At 45.1% G+C, this 20,212-nt stretch overlaps 1 protein-coding gene across 6 annotated transcripts in view; it reads left to right on the top strand.

Annotated features, from left to right (window-relative positions):
* NTPCR (nucleoside-triphosphatase, cancer-related) overlaps positions 1-20,212 on the top strand; it is a 61,933-nt gene that overhangs the window by 19,123 nt on the left and 22,598 nt on the right. For all 6 annotated transcript variants that reach the window (XM_067025713.1, XM_067025714.1, XM_067025711.1 and 3 more), the window contains exon 4: positions 17,681-17,890. In XM_067025713.1, the coding sequence (XP_066881814.1) occupies positions 17,681-17,890 (210 nt within the window). The remainder of the gene's footprint in view (positions 1-17,680; positions 17,891-20,212) is intronic.

The following is a 20,212-nucleotide window of genomic DNA, read 5'->3' as shown; positions in this document are numbered from 1 at the left end:
CTCCATACTGTTCTCCATAGTGGCTGTATCAATTTACATTCCCACCAACAGTGCAAGAGTGTTCCCTTTTCTCCACACCCTCTCCAGCATTTATTGTTTCTGGAGTTTTTGATGATGGCCAATCTGACCGGTGTGAGGTGATATCTCATTGTAGTTTTGATTTTCATTTCTCTAATGATTAATGATGTTGAGCATTCTTTCATGTGTTTGTTGGCTATCTGTATATCTTCTTTGGAGAAATGTCTGTTTAGTTCTTCTGCCCATTTTTGGATTGGGTTGTTTGTTTTTTTGTTATTGAGCTGCATGAGTTGCTTATAAATTTTGGATATTAATCCTTTGTCAGTTGCTTCATTTGCAAATATTTTCTCCCATTCTGAGGGTTGTCTTTTGGTCTTGTTTATGGTATCCTTTGCTGTGCAAAAGCTTTTAAGTTTCATTAGATCCCATTTGTTTATTTTTGTTTTTATTTCCATTTCTCTAGGAGATGGGTCAAAAAGGATCTTGCTGTGATTGATGTCATAGAGTGTTCTGCCTATGTTTTCCTCTAAGAGTTTGATAGTGTCTGGCCTTACATTTAGGTCTTTAACCCATTTTGAGTTTATTTTTGTGTATGGTGTTAGGGAGTGTTCTAATTTCATACTTCTACAGGTAGCTGTCCAGTTTTCCCAGCACCACTTATTGAAGAGGCTGTCTTTTCTCCACTGTATTTCCTTCCCTCCTTTATCAAAGATAAGGTGACCATATGTGTGTGGGTTTATCTTTGGGCTTTCTGTCCTGTTCCATTGATCTATATTTCTGTTTTTGTGCCAGTACCATACTGTCTTGATTACTGTGGCCTTGTAGTATAGTCTGAAGTCAGGGAGCCTGATTCCTCCATCTCCATTTTTCGTTCTCAAGATTGCTTTGGCTATTCGGGGTCTTTTGTGTTTCCATACAAATTGTGAAATTCTTTTTTCTAGTTCTGTAAAAAATGCCAGTGGTAATTTGATAGGGATTGCATTGAATCTGTAGATTACTTTGGGTAATACAGTCATTTTCACTATGTTGATTCTTCCAATCCAAGAACATGGTATATTTCTCCACCTATTTGTATCATCTTTAATTTCTTTCATCAGTCTCTTATAGTTTTCTGCATACAAGTCTTTTGTCTCCTTAGGTAGGTTTATTCCTAGATATTTTATTCTTTTTGTTGCAATGGTAAATGGGAGTGTTTTCTTAATTTCATTCTCAGATTTTTCATCATTAGTGTATAAGAATCCCAGAGATTTCTGTGCATTAACTTTGTATCCTGCTACTTTACCAAATTCATTGATTAGTTCTAGTAGTTTTCTGGTAACATCCTTAGGATTCTCTATGTATAGTATCATGTCATCTGCAAACAGTGACAGCTTTACTTCTTCTTTTCCTATTTGGATTCCTTTTATTTCTTTATTTTCTCTAATTGCTGTGGCTAGAACTTCCAAAACTAGGTTGAATAAGAGTGGTGAGAGTGGGCAACCTTGTCTTGTTCCTGATCTTAGTGGAAATGGTTTCAGTTTTTCACCATTGAGAACAATGCTGGCTGTGGGTTTGTCATATATTGCCGTTATTATATTGAGGAAAGTTCCCTCTATGCCTACTTTCTGCAGGGTTTTTATCATAAATGAGTGTTGAATTTTGTCAAAAGCTTTCTCTGCATCTATTGAGATGATCATATGGTTTTTCTCCTTCAGTTTGTTGATATGGTGTATCACGTTGATTGATTTGCATATATTGAAGAATCCCTGCATTCCTGGAATAAACCCCACTTGATCATGGTGTATGATCCTTGTAATGTGCTGTTGGATTCTGTTTGCTAGTATTTTGTTGAGGATTTTTGCATCTATGTTCATCAGTGATATTGGTCTATAGTTTTCTTTCTTTGTGATGTCTTTGTCTGGTTTTGGTATCAGGGTGATGGTGGCCTCGTAGAATGAGTTTGGGAGTGTTCCTACCTCTGCTATCTTTTGGAAGAGTTTGAGAAGGATAGGTGTTAGCTCTTCTCTAAATGTTTGGTAGAATTTGCCTGTGAAGCCATCTGGTCCTGGGCTTTTGTTTGTTGGAAGATTTTGAATCACAGTTTCAATTTCAGTGCTTGTGATTGGTCTGTTCATATTTTCTATTTCTTCCTGGTTCAGTCTTGGCAGGTTGTGCATTTCTAAGAATTTGTCCATTTCTTCCAGGTTGTCCATTTTATTGGCATAGAGTTGCTTGTAGTAATCTCTAATAATCTTTTGTATTTCTGCAGAGTCAGTTGTTACATCTCCTTTTTCATTTCTAATTCTATTGATTTGAGTCTTCTCCCTTTTTTTCTTGATGAGTCTGGCTAATGGTTTAACAATTTTATTTATCTTCTCAAAGAACCAGCTTTTACTTTTATTGATCTTTGCTATTGTTTCCTTCATTTCTTTTTCATTAATTTCTGATCTGATCTTTATGATTTCTTTCCTTCTGCTAAATTTGGGGTTTTTTTGTTCTTCCTTCTCTAATTGCTTTAGGTGCAAAGTTAAGTTGTTTATTCGAGATGCTTCCTGTTTTTTAAGGTATGATTGTATTGCTATAAACTTCCCTCTTAGAACTGCTTTTGCTGTATCCCATAGGTTTTGGGTCGTCGTGTCTCCATTGTCATTTGTTTCTAAGTACTTTTTGATTTCCTCTTTGATTTCTTCAGTGATCACTTCGTTATTAAGTAGTGTATTGTTTAGCCTCCATGTGTTTGTATTTTTTACAGATCTTTTCCTGTAATTGATATCTAGTCTCATAGCGTTGTGGTCAGAAAAGATACTTGATACGATTTCAATTTTCTTAAATTTTCCAAGGCTAGCTTTGTGACCCAAGATATGATCTATCCTGGAGAATGTTCCATGGGCACTTGAGAAAAATGTGTATTCTGTTGTTTTTGGATGGAATGTCCTATAAATATCAAGTAAGTCCATCTTGTGTAACGTATCATTTAAAGCTTGTGTATCCTTATTTATTTTCATTTTGGATGATCTGTCCATTGGTGAAAGTGGGGTGTTAAAGTCCCCTACTATAATTGTGTTACTGTCGATTTCCCCTTTTAAGGCTGTTAGTATTTGCCTTATGTATTGAGGTGCTCCTATGTTGGGTGCATAAATATTTACAATTGTTATATTTTCTTCATGGATCGATCCCTTGATCATTATGTAGTGTCCTTCTTTGTCTCTTGTAATAGTCTTTATTTTAAAGTCTGTTTTGTCTGATATGAGAATTGCTACTCCAGCTTTCTTCTGATTTCCATTTGCATGGAATATCTTTTTCCATCCCCTTACTTTCAGTCTGTATGTGTCCCTAGGTTTGAAGTGGGTCTCTTGTAGACAGCATATATATGGGTCTTGTTTTTGTATCCATTCAGCCAGTCTGTGTCTTTTGGTGGGAGCATTTAATCCATTTACATTTAAGGTAATTATCGATATGTATGTTCCTATTACCATTTACTTAATTGTTTCAAATTTGTTATTGTAGGTCTTTTCCTTCTCTTGTGTTTCTTGCCTAGAGAAGTTCCTTTAGCATTTGTTGTAGAGCTGGTTTGGTGGTGCTGAACTCTCTCAGCTTTTGCTTGTCTGTAAAGGTTTTAATTTCTCCATCAAATCTGAATGAGATCCTTGCTGGGTAGAGTAATCTTGGTTGTAGGTTTTCTTCCTTCATCACTTTAAATATGTCCTGCCACTCCTTTCTGGCTTGTAGAGTTTCTGCTGAAAGATCAGATGTTAACCTTATGGGGATTCCCTTGTGTGTTATTTGTTGTCTTTCCCTTGCTGCTTTTAATATGTTTTCTTTGTATTTAATTTTTGACAGTTTGATTATTATGTTTCTTGGCGTGTTTCTCTCTGGGTTTATCCTATATGGGACTCTCTGTGCTTCCTGGACTTTATTGACTATTTCCTTTCCTATATTAGGGAAGTTTTGAACTATAATCTCTTCAAATATTTTCTCGGTCCCTTTCGTTTTCTCTTCTTCTTCTGGGACCCCTATAAGTCGAATGCTGGTGCATTTAATGTTGTCCCAGAGGTCTCTGAGACTGTCCTCAGTTCTTTTCATTCTTTTTTCTTTCTTCTGCTCTGCAGTAGTTATTTCCACTATTTTATCTTCCAGGTCACTTATCCGTCCTTCTGCCTCAGTTATTCTGCTATTGATCCCATCTAGAGTATTTTTCATTTCATTTATTGTGTTGCTCATCATTGCTTGCTTCCTCTTTATTTCTTCTAGGTCCTTGTTAACCATTTCTTGCAATCTGTCTATTCCATTTCCAAGATGTTGGATCATCTTTACTATCATTATTCTGAATTCTTTTTCAGGTAGACTGCCTATTTCCTCTTCATTTGTTAGGTCTGGTGTGTTTTTATCTTGCTCCTTCATCTGTTGTGTGTTTTTCTGTCTTCTCATTTCGCTTATCTTACTGTGTTTGGGGTCTCCTTTTTGCATGCTGCAGGTTCGTAGTTCCCGTTGTTTTTGGTGGCTGTCCCCAGTGGCTAAGGTTGGTTCAGTGGGTTGAGTAGGTTCCCTGGTTGGGGGGACTAGTGCCTCTGTTCTGGTGGATGAGGCTGGATCTTGTCTTTCTGGTGGGCAGGTCCACGTCTGGTGGTGTGTTTGGGGATGTTGGTAGCCTTATTATGATTTTAGGCAGCCTCTCTGCTAATGGATGGGGCTGTAGACCTGTCTTGCTCTTTGTTGGGCATAGGGTGTCCAGCACTGTTCGTTGCTGGTCCTTGAGTGAAGCTGGGTCTTGGTGTTGAGATGGAGATCTCTGGGAGATTTTTGCCGTCTGATATTACGTGGAGCTGGGAGGTCTCTTGTGGACTAGTGTCTTGAGGTTGGTTCTCCCACCTCAGAGACACAGCCCTGGTGCCTGGCTGGGGTGCCAAGAGCCTTTAATCCACACAGCTCAAAATAAAAGGGAGAAAAATTAGAAAGGAAAGAAAAGGAAGGAAGGAAGGAAGGAAGAAAGGAAGAAAGCAAGGAAGGAAGGAAGGTGGAGAGGAAGAAAAGGAGGAAGGAAGGGAGGAAAGGGGGGAAGGAAGGAAGAAGGGAGGGAAGGAGGGAAGAAAGGAAGTAAGAAAGGGAGAAGACAAAGTAGGATAAAGTATAGTTATTAAAATAAAAAATAATTATTAAGAAAAATCTCTATTAAAAAAAAAAACAGAAAAACGGGTCGGTCTAACCCTAGGACAAAAGGTGAAAGCAAAGCTATACAGACAAAATCTCACACAGCAGCACACACATACACACTCACAAAAAGAAAAAAAGGGGAAAATAATAGTATATCTTGCTCCCAAAGTCCACCTCCTCAACTTGGGATGATTCGTTGTCTATTCAGGTTTTCCACAGATGCAGGGCACTTCAAGTTGATTGTGGAGATTTAATCCGCTGCTTCTGAGGCTGCTGGGAGAGACCTCTCCCCCTCTCCTCTCTGTTCGCACAGCTCCCGGGGTTCAGCTTTGGACTTGGTCCCGCCTTTGCATGTAGGTCATCCGAGGGCATCTGCCCATCGCTCAGACAGGACGGGGTTAAAGGAGCAGTTGATTCGGGGGCTCCGGCTCACTCAGGCTAGGGGGAGGGAGTGGCACGGGTGCGGGGCGAGTCCGCGGCGGCAGAGGGCGACGTGACGCTGCACAGGCCCAAGGCGCGCCGTGCGTTCTCCCGGGGAAGCTGTCCCTGGATCCCGGGGCCCCAGCAGTGGCGGGCTGCACGGGCTCCCGGGAGGGCCGGTGTGAAGAGTGACCTGTGCTCACACACAGGCCTCTTGGTGGCGGCAGCAGCAACCTTAGCGTCCCACACCCGTCTCTACTGTCTGTGCCGACAGCCCGTTTCTGGAGCTCCTCTACGTGGTGCTCTTAATCCCCTCACCTCACGCCCGCCCGAGGAAGCAAAGAGGCAAGAAAAAGTCTCTTGTCTCTTCGGCAGCTCCGCGCCCGTTTCTGGGGCTCCTTTAAACGGCGCACTTAATCCCCTCTCCTCGCGCCCAGGAAGCAAAGAGGGAAGAAAAGGTCTCTTGCCTCTTCGGCAGCTCCAGACTTCAACCGGACTCCCTCCTGGCCAGCCGTGGTGCACTAGCCCCTTCAGGCTGTGTTCACGCCGCCAACCCCAGGCCTCTCCCTGGGATCCGACCGTAGCCCAGGTCTCAGCTCCCAGCCCCCGCCCTCCCCGGTGGTTGAGCAGACAAGCCTCTCAGGCTGGTGAGTGCCGGTCAGCACCAATCCTCTGTGCGGGAATCTCTCCGCTTTGCCCTCCGCACCCTGTTGCTGTGCTCTCCTCCGCGGCTCCGGAGCTTCCCGCTCTGCCACCCGCAGTCTCCGCCCGCGAAGGGGCTTCTAGTGTGTGGGAGTCTTTCCTCCTTCACAGTTCCCTCCCACTGCTGCAGGTCCCGTCCCTATTCTTTGTCTCTGTTTATTCTTTTCTCTTTTGCCCTACCCAGGTATGTGGGGAGTTTCTTGCCTTTTGGGAGGTCTGAGGTTTTCTGCCAGCGTTCGGTGGGTGTTGTATAGGATAAGTTCCACGTGTAGATGTATTTCTCATGTCTCTGTGAGGAGGAAGGAGATCTCCGCGTCTTACTCTTCCGCCATCTTTAAGCTGTCCCTTTTTTAATATTGAGAAAGTTTGTTCCTACTCCCAGTTAATATAAAATTTTTTACCTACATGTTTCTTCTTTGTGCTTTTTTTTTGACATTTAAAAAATCCATCTGGATTTATCTGGAATGTAATATTCAATGAGACTCTCAATTGATTTTCTTCCAAATACTTAGCAGATTTTCCAAAACGGTCTGTTAATAACTCATTTCTCATTATTTATCATGCTGCATTTATTATATTAAAAAAATACATGTGTGTGTATAATGTTTTAGGGTTGTCTGTTCTCTTTCATTGATCTGTTTGATGCTTGCATCAGTACTCTGGTAATTACTTGTATTATTCTTCTTCAAAACAATGTCTTATCCGTTCTTGTTCGTTTATTCTTCCAAATCGTGGCAATGTTGGTGGTAATAGTAATGGTGGTGGTAAACAGTTACTGAGTTCAAATTATGTACCAGACACTACCTCATTTAATCCTCAGGACAACACTGTCACTGTTTTCCTGTTTTACAGATGAGGAAACTGAGGCATAGAATAGAAAGTAATTTGCCCAACAACAAACAGCTTATAAGCAGCAGTACTGGTATGAACTGTAATGTGTTACAAAACGTCTTGTATGAAGTGACTGGAATTATACAAAAATGTAGTTATTATGATATAAAGAACATCCTAATCTTCTAGACAATCTTCATTCTCTACAGCCAAAAACAGAGTCTCTCTCTCCATTTCTTCTTAAAAATTTTTTTGTAAGGTTATTCGTAGATCTTTTGTATTTTCTGATGCTGCTGTAATTAAGATTGTTCAGTTTTCTAATGATCAAGGCTGTTAGGATAACGCTGGCCTTTTGCATAATGGTCTTTTTGACAGCCACCTTGAATGCTTTATTAGATGCAATGTAGGATTTAACATTTTGTTGGTTCCCGGTGTATTTCCTACTCACGCAAAACGATAACAGCAGATTATAAGGTTGTGAAGAACAAGAGACATCCACCAAAGCCTTATTTTTTAGGCTGAACAGTGTCATTTTTTATAAAGATCCATGGAAGGGGTAATGAGCTAGAACCAGAATACCCAGTGAAAATCCACACGCTTTGTTGCGTTTTTCTATTTTGTTCAAAATATGGCCTTCAGTGCATATTCTTTTTGAGAGCAGGATCTGCTTTTGATTCTGAAAGAAGAATCTGCTTCAAATCTTTGAAACTTCATTTGAAGGTGCGAGATCAACTGTCCAGGGAAAGGTTCTGTTTTTTAATCCCTTCACCTGGAAAGGCCACTTAGTATTTCAGGCCACTGAGCTTTAGAAAGAATTTAGAAAAATTGACTCAGGAGCCATTCTTGAAAGGCTGACAAGAGCCCAAGCACTGCTTTAGAATTTCCTTCACTGTTAGCAAGGCTGGCATTTGTTTCTTGGTTCCGCCCCACATTCTGTTTCTGTACCTCACGATCACACATATGTATTACAAGATCAGCAAGGGGAATTAGTAGCTATCTGGTACAGACATGAAAAGTTAAATTTTTTCAGTAAAAGCATTCCTGCAGTGAATCAAAATAGGAAGAAGAACTGCAAGCATCGTATAAGGTTGGCTCCTTAGTTCACCACGCAGGCTTTGTTGTGGCTGCCCTTCCGGTGACCTCCTGGGTTCCACCGGGCACGTGGGCTGCTCATCACTTCCTACTGCCAGCTGTGGTGCAGTTCTGTGCAGTTAGATGCCAAGCCAGCTGCTGCCCTGGGTTTCCTCTCCTTCCTGTGACTCTTCCTGCAGCCCCTCCCGAGAAGCATGGGGAAGTCCCGTGCTCCAGCAGTGTGCCTGGCCTTTCTTTCTCGCTCTGACCGCCTGCTCTGTACTTCCTCCTGGCCCTCGTCCTGTGCACATTGGTCTGAAACCCTGTGCACTGTCAGAAGGAAGCTCTCCTGCCAGGAGTTGGTGCTTTTCTTGAATATGATACTGAGAAAGTATGCATGTGAGTGTTTTCTTTTTTTGTATTGAGTCTTAACTTTTAAAAACTTTATTTGGATATAATTTTACTCTTAGAGAACCTTGTAGAGAACCTTGTAAAGATAAGGATAGTGCAAGACCCCCTGTGGACTTGGTGTCCAGAGTCACCTATTTTTAACATTTGCCCTATTTATTCCCTCTCTCTTCTTGTGTGTGTGTGTGTCTGTATAAACATATAAATTGGGGGAGGACCATTTGAGAGTATGTTGTAATCATCACAGTACTTAAGTCCTAAATGTGCAGTATTTTTTCCGAAGCATAAGGATATGCTGTTAACATAATTGGCACAGTTGTCAACCTCGGTCAGTTTACTGAGAAAATCCTTTGATCTAACCTACCTTTCATATGCTGGTTTTATAAATTGACTTAACAGTGTTGTTCGTGACATTTCTTTTCCTTCAATCTAGAGCCAGGTATTACCTTTAATTGTCGTATCTTGATAGCCTCCTTTAATGTGGAACATTTCTACAGTCTTTTTTTTTGTCCTTTGTGACACTGACATTTTTGAAGAGCACAGTTCTATTTTATTTATTTATTTTTTTCTGTACGCGGGCCTCTCACTGTTGTGGCCTCTCCCGTTGCGGAGCACAGGCTCCGGACGCGCAGGCTCAGCAGCCATGGCTCACGGGCCCAGCCGCTCCGCGGCATGTGGGATCTTCCCAGACCGGGGCACGAACCCGTGTCCCCTGCATCAGCAGGCGGACTCCCAACCACTGCGCCACCAGGGAAGCCCCACAGTTCTATTTTAATAGGATGTTCCTCTTCTGGAGTTTTCTGATGGTTCCTTGTGATTAGGGTCAGCTGGAATTCTATAGTGTGTGGTGATGCCTCCTTCTTGGCCTCTCATCTGGAGGCATGTGATGGTTGGTGTTGTTAATTTGATTACCCGATCAAGGAATTGACCAATTTCTCCCCTGTAAGTTTGTTCTTTTTTTCCTTTGAATTAATAGCTGTGAGTAGGGAGCTGTTTTATGACCATTCATGTCCTCCTCATCAAAATTTCTCCCAGTTAATTTTTCTGATTTTTTAATAAACTTTATTAGGTTATCTTAAGATAATAACTTTCTCTTGAGACTTCAACTGGAAAGCAAATTCAGCTACCCCCTTTTGAAATACTTTCTATAGCAAGGTGAAACAAACATAAAATCACTGTACATTCAAAAACTGAACTAAACAAACCCATAAAGATTGATTTTTCCCTGATCTAAGCTGTACTCCTCTCTTTGTATCCATTTACCTCATTCGTTAGGAAAAAAGTCATCACCATTTCACTGTAGCAAAAATTATCAACTTTATCTCCTTCAGACAATTTCTAATAGAAGGTTATCAGGCGTCAAAAATTCCAAACTTTTGGGCTTCCCTGGTGGTGCAGTGGTTTAGAGTCCGTCTGCCGATGCAGGGGACATGGGTTCGTGCCCCGGTCCGGGAGGATCCCACATGCCGCGGAGCGGCTGCGCCCATGAGCCATGGCCGCTGAGCCTGCGCGTCCGGAGCCTGTGCTCTGCAACGGGAGAGGCCACAACAGTGAGAGGCCCGCATACCTCAAAAAAAAAAAAAAATTCCTAACTTTTATCAAAAGCTTAAGTAGTGATTAAAATTTTTACTAAGCAATTAAAATTTTAAAAAAACAGTCATTGTAAACACCATCAGCTGATAAGGAAGACTTAGAAGGTAGTACAGGCATACCTCATCTTGTGCTTTGCAGATACTGTGTGTTTTTTTTTTTTTTTACAAATTGAAGGTTTGCGGCCTCTAAGCATTCAAGTGAAAGGAAGAGTTGCATGTCTTTTCACTTTTCAAAAGCTAGAAATGATTAAGCTCAGCGAGGAAGGCACGTTGAAAGCCGAGACAGGCAGAAAGCTAGGCCTCCTGTGCCAGTTAGCCAAGCTGTGAATGCAAAGGAAAAGTTCTTGAAGGAAATTAAAAGTGAACACACAAATGATAAGAAAGCAAAGCAACCTTACTGCTGATCGGAAGAAAGTTTTAGTGTTTGGAGAGAGGATCAAAACAGCAACAACATTCCCTTAAGCCAGAGCGTAATCCAGAGCAAAGCCCTAACTCTCTTCAGTTCTGTGAAGGTTGAGAGAGGTGAGGAAACCGCAGAAGAAGAGCTTGAAGCCAGCAGAGGTTGGTTCGTGAGGTTTGAAGAAAGAAGCCGTCTCCATAACATGAAAGTACAGGGTAAAGCCCCAGGTGCTGATGCACAAGCTACAGCAAGTTCTCCAGAAGGTCTAGCTAAGATATTCATGAAGATAGCTACACCAAACAACAGATTTTCAATGTAGAAGAAACAGTGTTCTATTGGAAGAAGATGCCATCTAGGACTTTCATAGCTGGAGAGGAGAAGTCAGTGCCTGGCTTCAAAGCTTCAAAGGACAGGCTGACTCTCGGTAGGGGCTAGTGCAGCTGGTGACTTGAAGTTGAAGCCATTGTTTATTTACCATTCTGAAAATCCTAGAGCCTTTAAGAATTATGTTAAATCTACTCTTCCTGTGCGCTGTACATGGAATAACAAAGCCTGGGTGACAGCACATCTGTTGACAGCATAGTTTACTGAATATATGAAGCCCACTGCTGAGACCTACTGCTCAGAAAACGAGATTTCTTTCAAAATTGACAATGCACCTGGTCACCCAAGAGCTCTGATGGAGAAGCCATAGATTCATGTTTTTTTCATGCCTGCTCAGAAAACATCCATTCTACAGGCCATAGATCAAAGAGTAACTTCAACTTTTAGGTCTTATTATTTAAGGAATATATTTTGTAAGGCTATAGCTGCCAGAGATAGTGATTCTTCTGATGGATCTGGGCAAAGTCAACTGAAAACATTCTGGAAAGGATTTACCATTCTAGATGCCATTAAGAATGTTCATGATTCATGGGAAGAGGTCAAAATATCAACATTAACAGGAACTTGAAAGAAGTTGCTTCCAATCTTCATGGATGACTTTGAGGGGTTCAAGACTTCAGTGGATGATCCAGTGATTCCACTTTTGGAGGTTTATCCTAATGAGAGAGTCATATGTGTGTATGAGGATATTCTGTGCAGCGTTTTAGTAAAAGCCATAATATTGAAAAAAAAAAAGACCTCAGTGGAGGAAGTAACCACAGATGTGGTGGAAACAGCAAGAGAATTAGAAGTGGAGCCTGAAGATGGGACTGAATTGCTGCCATCTCAGGTGAAAACTTTAACGTATGAGGAGTTGCTTCTTACGGTTGAGCAAAAAAAGAGGTTTCTTGAGATGGAATCTACTCCTGGTGAAGATGCTATGAAGATTGTTGACATGACAACAAAGATTTAGGGTATTCCATAAACTTAGTCGATAAAGCAGTAGCAGGGTTTGAGAGGATTGACTCCAATTTTGAAAGAAGGTCTGTGGGTAAAATGCTGTCAAACAGCATTGCCTGCTGCAGAGAAATCATTTATGAAAGTAGGAGCCAATGAATGCGACAGACTTCGTTGTTGTCTTATTTTAAGACATTGTCACGGCCACCCCACCCTTCAGCAACCACCATCCGGATCAGTGAGCAGCCATTAACACTGAGGCAAGACCATTCACCGGCAAAAAGATTACGACTTGCTAAAAGCTCAGATGATGGTTAGCAGTTTTTAGTAATAAAGTATTTTTTAATCAAGGTACGTACATCGTTCTTTTAGACATAATGCAATTGCACACTTTTTAGATGCACCAAGAAACTAAAAAATGCATGTGACTCACCTTAGTGTGATACTGGCTTTATTCTGGGTGCCTGGAAGCGAACTCCGTGTCTCGCCGAGGTAAGCCTGTGCTTATTGGGATACCCGCTCCTGTCTTCTCTACTGTGTGCAAAGAAGTGAGCTCCTGGCAGAGGGTAGAGGCCCCTTCACCTGCAGGGCACATCTGCCAACTAAAGTGGGCAATTCTCTGTACGTGATAAAATGAGGTTGGTGATATTATTGCTCTGGGACCCTAAATATGTAGGTTTTTTTGAGTAATTGAAAGTAATATAATTAATCCCCCAAAATTAGCGTTTTTGTGGCTATACCTCTGCCGGGTCCTAGAAACTAAGGCACTCTTCCTTCTCTCATTGGCGAGAAAAGTGGCTTGTTCATGGTTAGATGACTTTCTGAGACTCAGTTCTTTCCTTATTTCATGTGGAAACCGTGCAGATGAAATTGCCCACAGGGGGTGGCAGAGGCCATGGAGTTGGGTGATACTGGGTCAGCCTCCCAGCCCTGTCCCTTGGGAGCTTGGGGACTGGATGAGTCACTTAACCCCTGGCTTCCCTTCCTTAGTTGGAGCGCAGAGATGTCGATGTGTGCTACGTGAAGTTATTATGACCGAAGGCGATCATGCTGGTAAAGTGTGTTATTCCCGGCTGCTAGGAGGTGCAGAGCATGGGGATACATAGGTTACTTTTCTTAAGAAGTTGAGGGAGGTGATGGGCGCAGTACCTTGGGAGGACGTCACATCAACAGTCTGATTTGTGTTTGCTGGGTACCAGGGCCCATCGTGGGACCCACGAGCCCAAACATCTATAGTCTGGGCCCAAGGTGCTGAGATCACGAGGAGGACTGGGTTCTTAATCCCCCTGGGCTGACAGTCAGCCAGCAGATGCTGTGTCAGCCCCAGGGTCCTTCTCGTAGCTTGGAAGATGCCAAGGTGCTCTGCGGTCAGGTGCTGGTGTGGAGCCAGGGGAGGCCCGTGGGGACATCCAGGAAGAGCCTCAGCACAGCCTCCGGCACGTGGGTGGGAGCAGCTCTGCCCCACCTGTGCTCAGTGCTTGGGGCGCGTAGGGCCGTCTAAACGTCTCGTCCTGGCCGCCAGCCTGGGATTTTACTCCCCGGGGACCTGCGGTCAGCATGCTACCAGACTGCCCAGGGGTCCTGAGACTTTAAAGCTTGGAATAAACATACATAAAAGTCTAATTGGAGCCCTGCCTTATAGCTAATAACTTAGGAGGGTCGAGGAACTTGCTCGGCCTTGGCTGCTGTTGGCACCATTTGCCTTTCCAGCTTCCCCAGAACTTGTGGCTGTTCAGGGGGCAGGGCTCCAGTTCTGTTGCCCACCTTCTGGCCGACGGCCACTTGGTTCCCTCGCATCACTTTTGAGACTTGCTGTCCCAGACAGGCGAGCTCAGAAGCCAGTCTGTGTCTGATGTTTAAAAAAAACAAATGGCAACCTTAATACCACTGGAAATATGTATTATTTAAATAATTCAGAATAAGGCAAAGGCAACTTTAATTAGCTTTTTCTTCGTTCAGTATTTTGGTTGAAGGAAATTGCTTATTTTATGTTTACATTTTCTCTGTATCCTTAAAAGTACACATAAGGATTAAACAAAGGACCAGAAGAATCACAGTTTTTCAGCTCTCCAGCAAAGCTGATACAGAGGTATTTCATTGTCGCTCTAAATTGATTTACTCTTTCTGGAAAGCAAGCTAGCTGAGTGTAACCAAAGCTATAAAATTATTCATAACTTCTCTTACTCCTGGCTGGTCAACTTTAGGACTCTGTCCCAAGAAAATATCTTCTCCCTCAGAACCAACGTAGGGACTGAAATATGCTTTGCACAGAGAAGGTTTTCCCGCTCTTTGTGACAGTTAAAATGTATAACGAGCTGAAATGCAAGCACAAGAGCAGAGCGTGGGGATTGGCACACAGGACCGCAGTGATGCCGCCTGAGTTGTCTTCTGCAGGGAGGGGATGCCCGGAGAACGGCTGTTCCCCATAGGGTGTGCTCACTGCTTTTAACCACGTGGCCCAGAGCCACCCAGAGTCCTCCACGGGCCCCTTACTCCATACCTGCGGCTGGAACCCACGGCCAGGAATGGGGAAGCCGGAGCCAGGCCACTGATGGTTTTCAAACCTGGGCCCTAGTGCTGTACCCCTGTGTCTTCATCGACTCAGAAGAGCATTTAGAATAATGGAAACGGGGTGAATGGTCACTGGGTTTTTTTGGTTTCCTTTTAAAATTGAAACAATTTCTTTCCATATAGAAAGGAAACAATTCTGAACATAATCGTAGTTCTTTTATTAAGCTCATTCATATATGTTCATGTGTTATTCAGAAAAAAAAGGCTGGGATTTTTAATGAAAAACTGAGTTATTCACGCTCAGTTGAGACAGATATCAGAGGTTAAGCCACTCAGACACCTGTAAACAGTCAGCCTGTTGAGATTCCTATAGTTTCTGGATAAAGGAAGTCCCTAATTCTGGACAGATTGGGGATTTTATATAAGCTAAGGTTTTAAAGTGAGCATTTCCAGTTGGTAGAAAATAATGTCTACGTGTGTTTCCGGAAGTTTAAATGATGTAGGTGAGCTCTCATTGGTGAACGTCGTAGAGAAAGGCAGGCCTGGTGGCTGTGGAGCCATGTGCTTTATCGTGGACCTGCTCACGTGTGTCTGACCCCCCGCATACGCGCACCCACTAAACACAGAGCCGTAGGTGCTCACACATGCTTTGATGTTGTTTCTCTCGGAACTAACTGCTTTCAAAACTCATTTTGATATGCTGGAGTGGAGTTCTGTTTGCTGTTTAGATTGTAGCCTCCGGAAAGACAGCGTCCACAGGTATTCATAGTCTCTGGGGGCAGCAAAATGCCCCAGACACTCCTCACTCAGAGGCAGGTCAGTTGGGATGGCTCGCTGTTGTGGAAGTGTCTGTTTTGATGCTGACACACAGGTGGCTGATAGCTGTTTTCTTTCTCCCCAGTTTGGCATTCTTTTCTTTTGGCTGCATTGGGTCTCCATTGCTGCACGTGGGCTTTCTCTAGTTGCAGCGAGCAGGGGCTACTCTTCGTTGCGGTGCGTGGGCTTCTCATCGCGGTGGCTTCTCTTGTTGTGGAGCATGGGCTCTAGGCGCACGGGCTTCCGTAGTTGTGGCACACAGGCTTCCGTAGTTGTGGCACACAGGCTCCGTAGTTGTGGCTCATGGGCTCTAGAGCGCAGGCTCAGTAGTTGTGGTGCACGGGCTTAGTTGCCCCGTGGCATGTGGGTTCTTCCTGGACCAGGGCTCAAACCCGTGTCCCCTGCATTGGCAGGCAGATTCTTAGCCACTGTGCCACCAGGGAAGCCCTGGCATTCATTTTTTGCAGAAAATGTTGAAATAGCAGCTGACTGCTCACTCTCCCTCGCTTAGCTGCCCCGCCAGTGCAGGGCCACATCAGCTGCCTCAGCCCAGCTTTGCGCTGTTCAACTCAATGGGAAGGAAAAACATGAGTACAGCGTCATCTCTGCTTCCAGCGGGGAGATGGGGTAGCTATGTGTATACAAATGCACTCAGGTACACTCACAGGTGAACGTGAAGTGCACTAGCAACACAGAAGTTTGAGTGCTTGTTTAGACCTCTCGCACGACTACAGTGGGCCCCTTCCTGGTCTTTCTGCCAATAAAAGGAGTGGAAAAATATGTTATATGTATTTGATAGTAAGCAGGAGAATTAAAAGAGTACCCCTTACAGAAAAGTTTGAAAACCACTGCTCTAAGGCTTCCCTCCAATCCCATACTGTCTGTTCCAAAAGAAGTCCCCCCTGTCTTCCTGAATCCACACAGTGAGCTGCCTTTCAGGCTCACTGTGGGATCCTGACTTTGGGTCTCAGCCTTTGGACAGCACCCCACCCCTCCGCGCACCATACGAGGCTCCGGGATCGCCCTCAGCCCCATCTGCCACTGGTCGCCACGTGCACGCCACCCATGGCGTGTAAGAGCTGTGTAAGAGCTTTGGTGTTTGGAATTGGAGCAAAATCCAGCTTAACTTAGCCATGCATTCTGAGAATGTATTGATGTTAGTATTTAAGGAATCTGAGGACTTACAGTGAAAAGTACTTTGTAAACCAGCTTTACCTACTGTTTTCAAGATAATCATTTATATAAAGATATAGAAATGTATTTGTCACTCAGCATTCACTGACGTGCTTATTGTATGTTCTGTTGTGTCCCTGCTGTGGAAAAACTACTCAAAGTCCTATCAGCTTTCTCTGGGAAGGCTTTCTAGAGAGGACGTGTGTATTAGTTCCCTGTTGTTGTGTAACAAATTACCCCAAGATCTAGCAGTTTAAAACGACAAACACTTATGATCTCACAGTTTGCCTGGATCAGGAATCCAGGAACGGCTTTGCTGAATGGTTCAGGCTCAGGGTCTCTCATGAGGCTGCAGTGCCCTGAGGCTTCCAAGTTCACGGTCATGGATGCTGGGAGGCCTCAGATCCTCCCTGGCTGTTGACATGAGGCCTCAGTTCGTTATCACCTGGACTTCACCGTCAGCTGCCTGCGTGTCCTCGCAACATGGCAGGCATCTTCCCTGCAAGCAGGTGATCCAGGATAGGTGGATGGAGATTGAGACCAGGACAGAAGCAGCAGTCTTTTTTGCGTGCTGCCCTTCTCTGGTGATCACACAGACCCACCCTGGTACAGTGGGGAGGGGTCGGCACAGGCTGCACATCCCGGGAGCTGGGAGTCATGAGGACTCTCGGAGGCTGGCCGCCCCACCTCTTCCCAGAGGGGTCTTCAAGGACGTAGCGGAAGTGCATTGGTATAAAGTCACTAGCAGGGGAAGCTGAGATTAAAGGGTACAACGTGCTCACGTTTTTTTTTTTAACCAGGACTCCTCCTCTTTTCATTTTCATTCCTTTCCACCGACCCTTGTAGTGCAGATTGGGAAATACACAGGCATGTGGTCGCAGCGGTCACCTCCTCCCAGCAGACAGGCAATCATACAACTCAGAGTCGAAGCAACTGATAAGGGCTCCCAGGCCTGCTGTCTCAGTTCTTTTAAGCCTGCTTATTTCCTGGGTGTATATAAATACAAAGCTTGGTTATTGTCAGGACCGTCTAGAAGAGTGGAAACTGCCAGGGGAGCTGGGTGCTCAGGGAACTGGGTTTTCTGGGTGCTGTGGTCTCCAGGGGAGCTCTCCTGGATTCTCCTGCCAGTTGATTGCTCTGGGTGGACGGAGAGACGGCCTCCTGCTTCCCGAAGTGGGGCTGCCTTCCCTGCTCTGACGGCCAGTCGGTTAGTGACGGGGGAGGGCGACCCCTGGGCCCGTTGCCTCCCGTGACCCGGTGACCCAGTTAGTGTCTCTGTCACCCTCAGGCAGGTCCCAGAGGTGGCCCGGGGCAGAGCGTGTGTGTCCTCGACGAGGTGGGGAAGATGGAGCTCTTCAGCCAGCCGTTCATCCAGGCCGTTCGCCAGGTGCTGTCCACCCCGGGGACTGTCGTCCTTGGCACCATCCCAGGACCCAAAGGAAAACCGCTGGCCCTCGTGGAAGAAATAAGAACCCGAAACGACATTAAGGTGTTCACTGTGAGTACCCCCGGGCCTCTCTACCTGCAGGTGTGGAGTGGATGCCCTGAAACAGCACGTGGCTGTTTCAGGCAAAGATACACCTTTGCCTTTGAGTTGGTGGTATTTGTTCCTCTCGTGGCAGAATATAGGTGAGTCTGACTGCCTGTCAGTTTATAGAACCGAAGTTATACCTCTGCTGGATGACAAAGCAGACTTGCCTACGGGGAGCCGCCTGAGGCTCCTGCCTCTCCTGCTGTGCCCTCCTCACCAGGCGCCGGGGCCTTGCCAACATCAGCACCCGGGCGCATCTCCCCCCAGGGCTATGAGGGTACAGAGGCAGATAAGTGCCGTCTTATTTTAAAGGTTACCCTTTGAAACTGGCTGCCTCCTGCTTGTGGGGAGAAGCGGTGGCTACAGTTTGAAGCACAGTCTCCAGATGCTGTAGAGTAGCACCGTCCAGAGAAGTTTCCACCAGGGTGGAAATGTGCTGTCTGCACCGTGCAGTGCCGCAGCCGTTAGCCACATGGGACTATTCACATTTAAATTAAACTGAATTAAATTAGAGAAATCTTTTCCTCAGTCACACCGGCCACATGTCAGGTACCCAGCTGGTAAGACACCCTGCCCGGAAGGGATGAATCTGGCTCTGGACGCGGCCCAGGAACCTGTCTTCGCCAGCCCTCGGGGGCTCTGGGGCCCCGCAGTGGGAGGGAGGGCGAGTGGGTCAGGGGCAGCGTCTGAGCCAGTTGTCAGGGACTCTGGTGGCACTGCTGGCGCTTTGCCCGCAGCCTGGCTTTTCTCTCCCGCCGTCTCTCTGTGTCCCTCTTTGTCGGGCACTGCCCTCCCGGTGCCACCTTGGTCGGTTTGCATCGGTGCGGTCACATCTCTCTACTCGGCCGTCTCCGCCACTCCTGCCGGCGCCAGGTGAAGCAGTGGGGCTGGCAGGGCCACTTCTGTGGGAGGGCCGGGCGTGTGCTCTAGCTGCAGAGAGCCAGTGAGCGCCTCACACCGCGGGCTACTTGTCCCCAGGGCCAGCTGGCCCCAGGGGGGCATCCACATGTTGTCACCCAAGTGTCCAGGGTACCTTTGGGGCAGTAGACAACCGTTAGGGTTATTAGACCAGCCAGACTTGGAGAAATCAGTTTGTGCGTTGCTTCACTCATTTACTCTGTCACTTGGTAAATATGGATTGAGCATCTCCTGTGCACTCGGCCTCGCACTAAGTTTTGGTGATGAACAAGGCAGACCAAGTCTTTGTCCTCACGGAGCTGACACTCTAATGGAGGGGCTAGATAAGAGAAACGTAAGCAAGGATTTAGGCAATTGCAGATATGGATAAATGCAAAGAAGGTAAATGCAACACCAGGGCACTGTGGTCACTGGGGACTGGCGGTAGGGGAGGGAGGTGGTGAACAGGGGAGGCCTGAGAGCCAGGCAGGGTCGCTTCCTCAGTGGACATGGGCCTTGTCTGCAGAGTTGTATGTCACCTCCTCTCTCCGTTATTTCATGTGGCTTCCGTATTAGAGTTTTTGGTTGTGATTGTCGAGTTTCTGTGGAAATAGGGACGATGAATAATGAGAGATCATGAAAGACAATTAGTCTTCAGGTTAGACAGCTTCCAGGCTGGAGGGCTGGGGAAGCACTACTAAAGTCCAAGGCCTTTCTGTCTCTGCAGACTAGTAACCCGACAGTGGGATCGCGGTTGACTCTTACGTCCAGAAACCAGTGCTGTATATTAAGGCAGCATCACATTTTCTCCTCTCTAAGCTAGGAGGTTATTCTCTAGGCAGGGTAATCCTGGCTCCTAATGATGTAAAGTGATTAGCTTCTGGTTAATTCTGTAAGCGACCCCGTTATTCTTGTCTTTCTTGTGTTCCTCTGGGGCTCATGTGATCTTTCGGTGTGTATTTTATAAAAGAAGAATCTTATTTTCCTTATCTGCAAATTTAGGGGCTGGATTAGAGATTTCTTTGGTCCTTTCCCTTTCTAATATGCAGCAAAGCTACCTGAATTCATTTTTGAGAGCATCCTCTGCATCCAACACATAGTCCATGGTACAGGCACGCGTGAGGTGTATTCCCTTCCCTCAAGAAAAACAGACCAAGGGACAGTCCAAATCTGGAGGTGGGAAGAGAGATTTGTGTGAACAGGAGTAGAGAGAGTTGTCCGGAAGGAAGTGGTTCTTGGGTGGGTTTTTGAAGGGGGAAGTGGGGAAACGAAGGAACATTCCAGATCAGGATTATGTTGTGTAAAATGCGGAGGGCAGCTTCCCTGTGCTGACAGATGATGTGGAGGAGATGAGACTGAAATCATGATATTGGGAAAGTATTCACAATAACC

The sequence above is a fragment of the Kogia breviceps genome, chromosome 2 (assembly GCF_026419965.1).
Source record: "Kogia breviceps isolate mKogBre1 chromosome 2, mKogBre1 haplotype 1, whole genome shotgun sequence".
Lineage (NCBI taxonomy): Eukaryota > Metazoa > Chordata > Mammalia > Artiodactyla > Physeteridae > Kogia > Kogia breviceps.
This window is presented reverse-complemented; position numbering and strand designations above follow the sequence as displayed.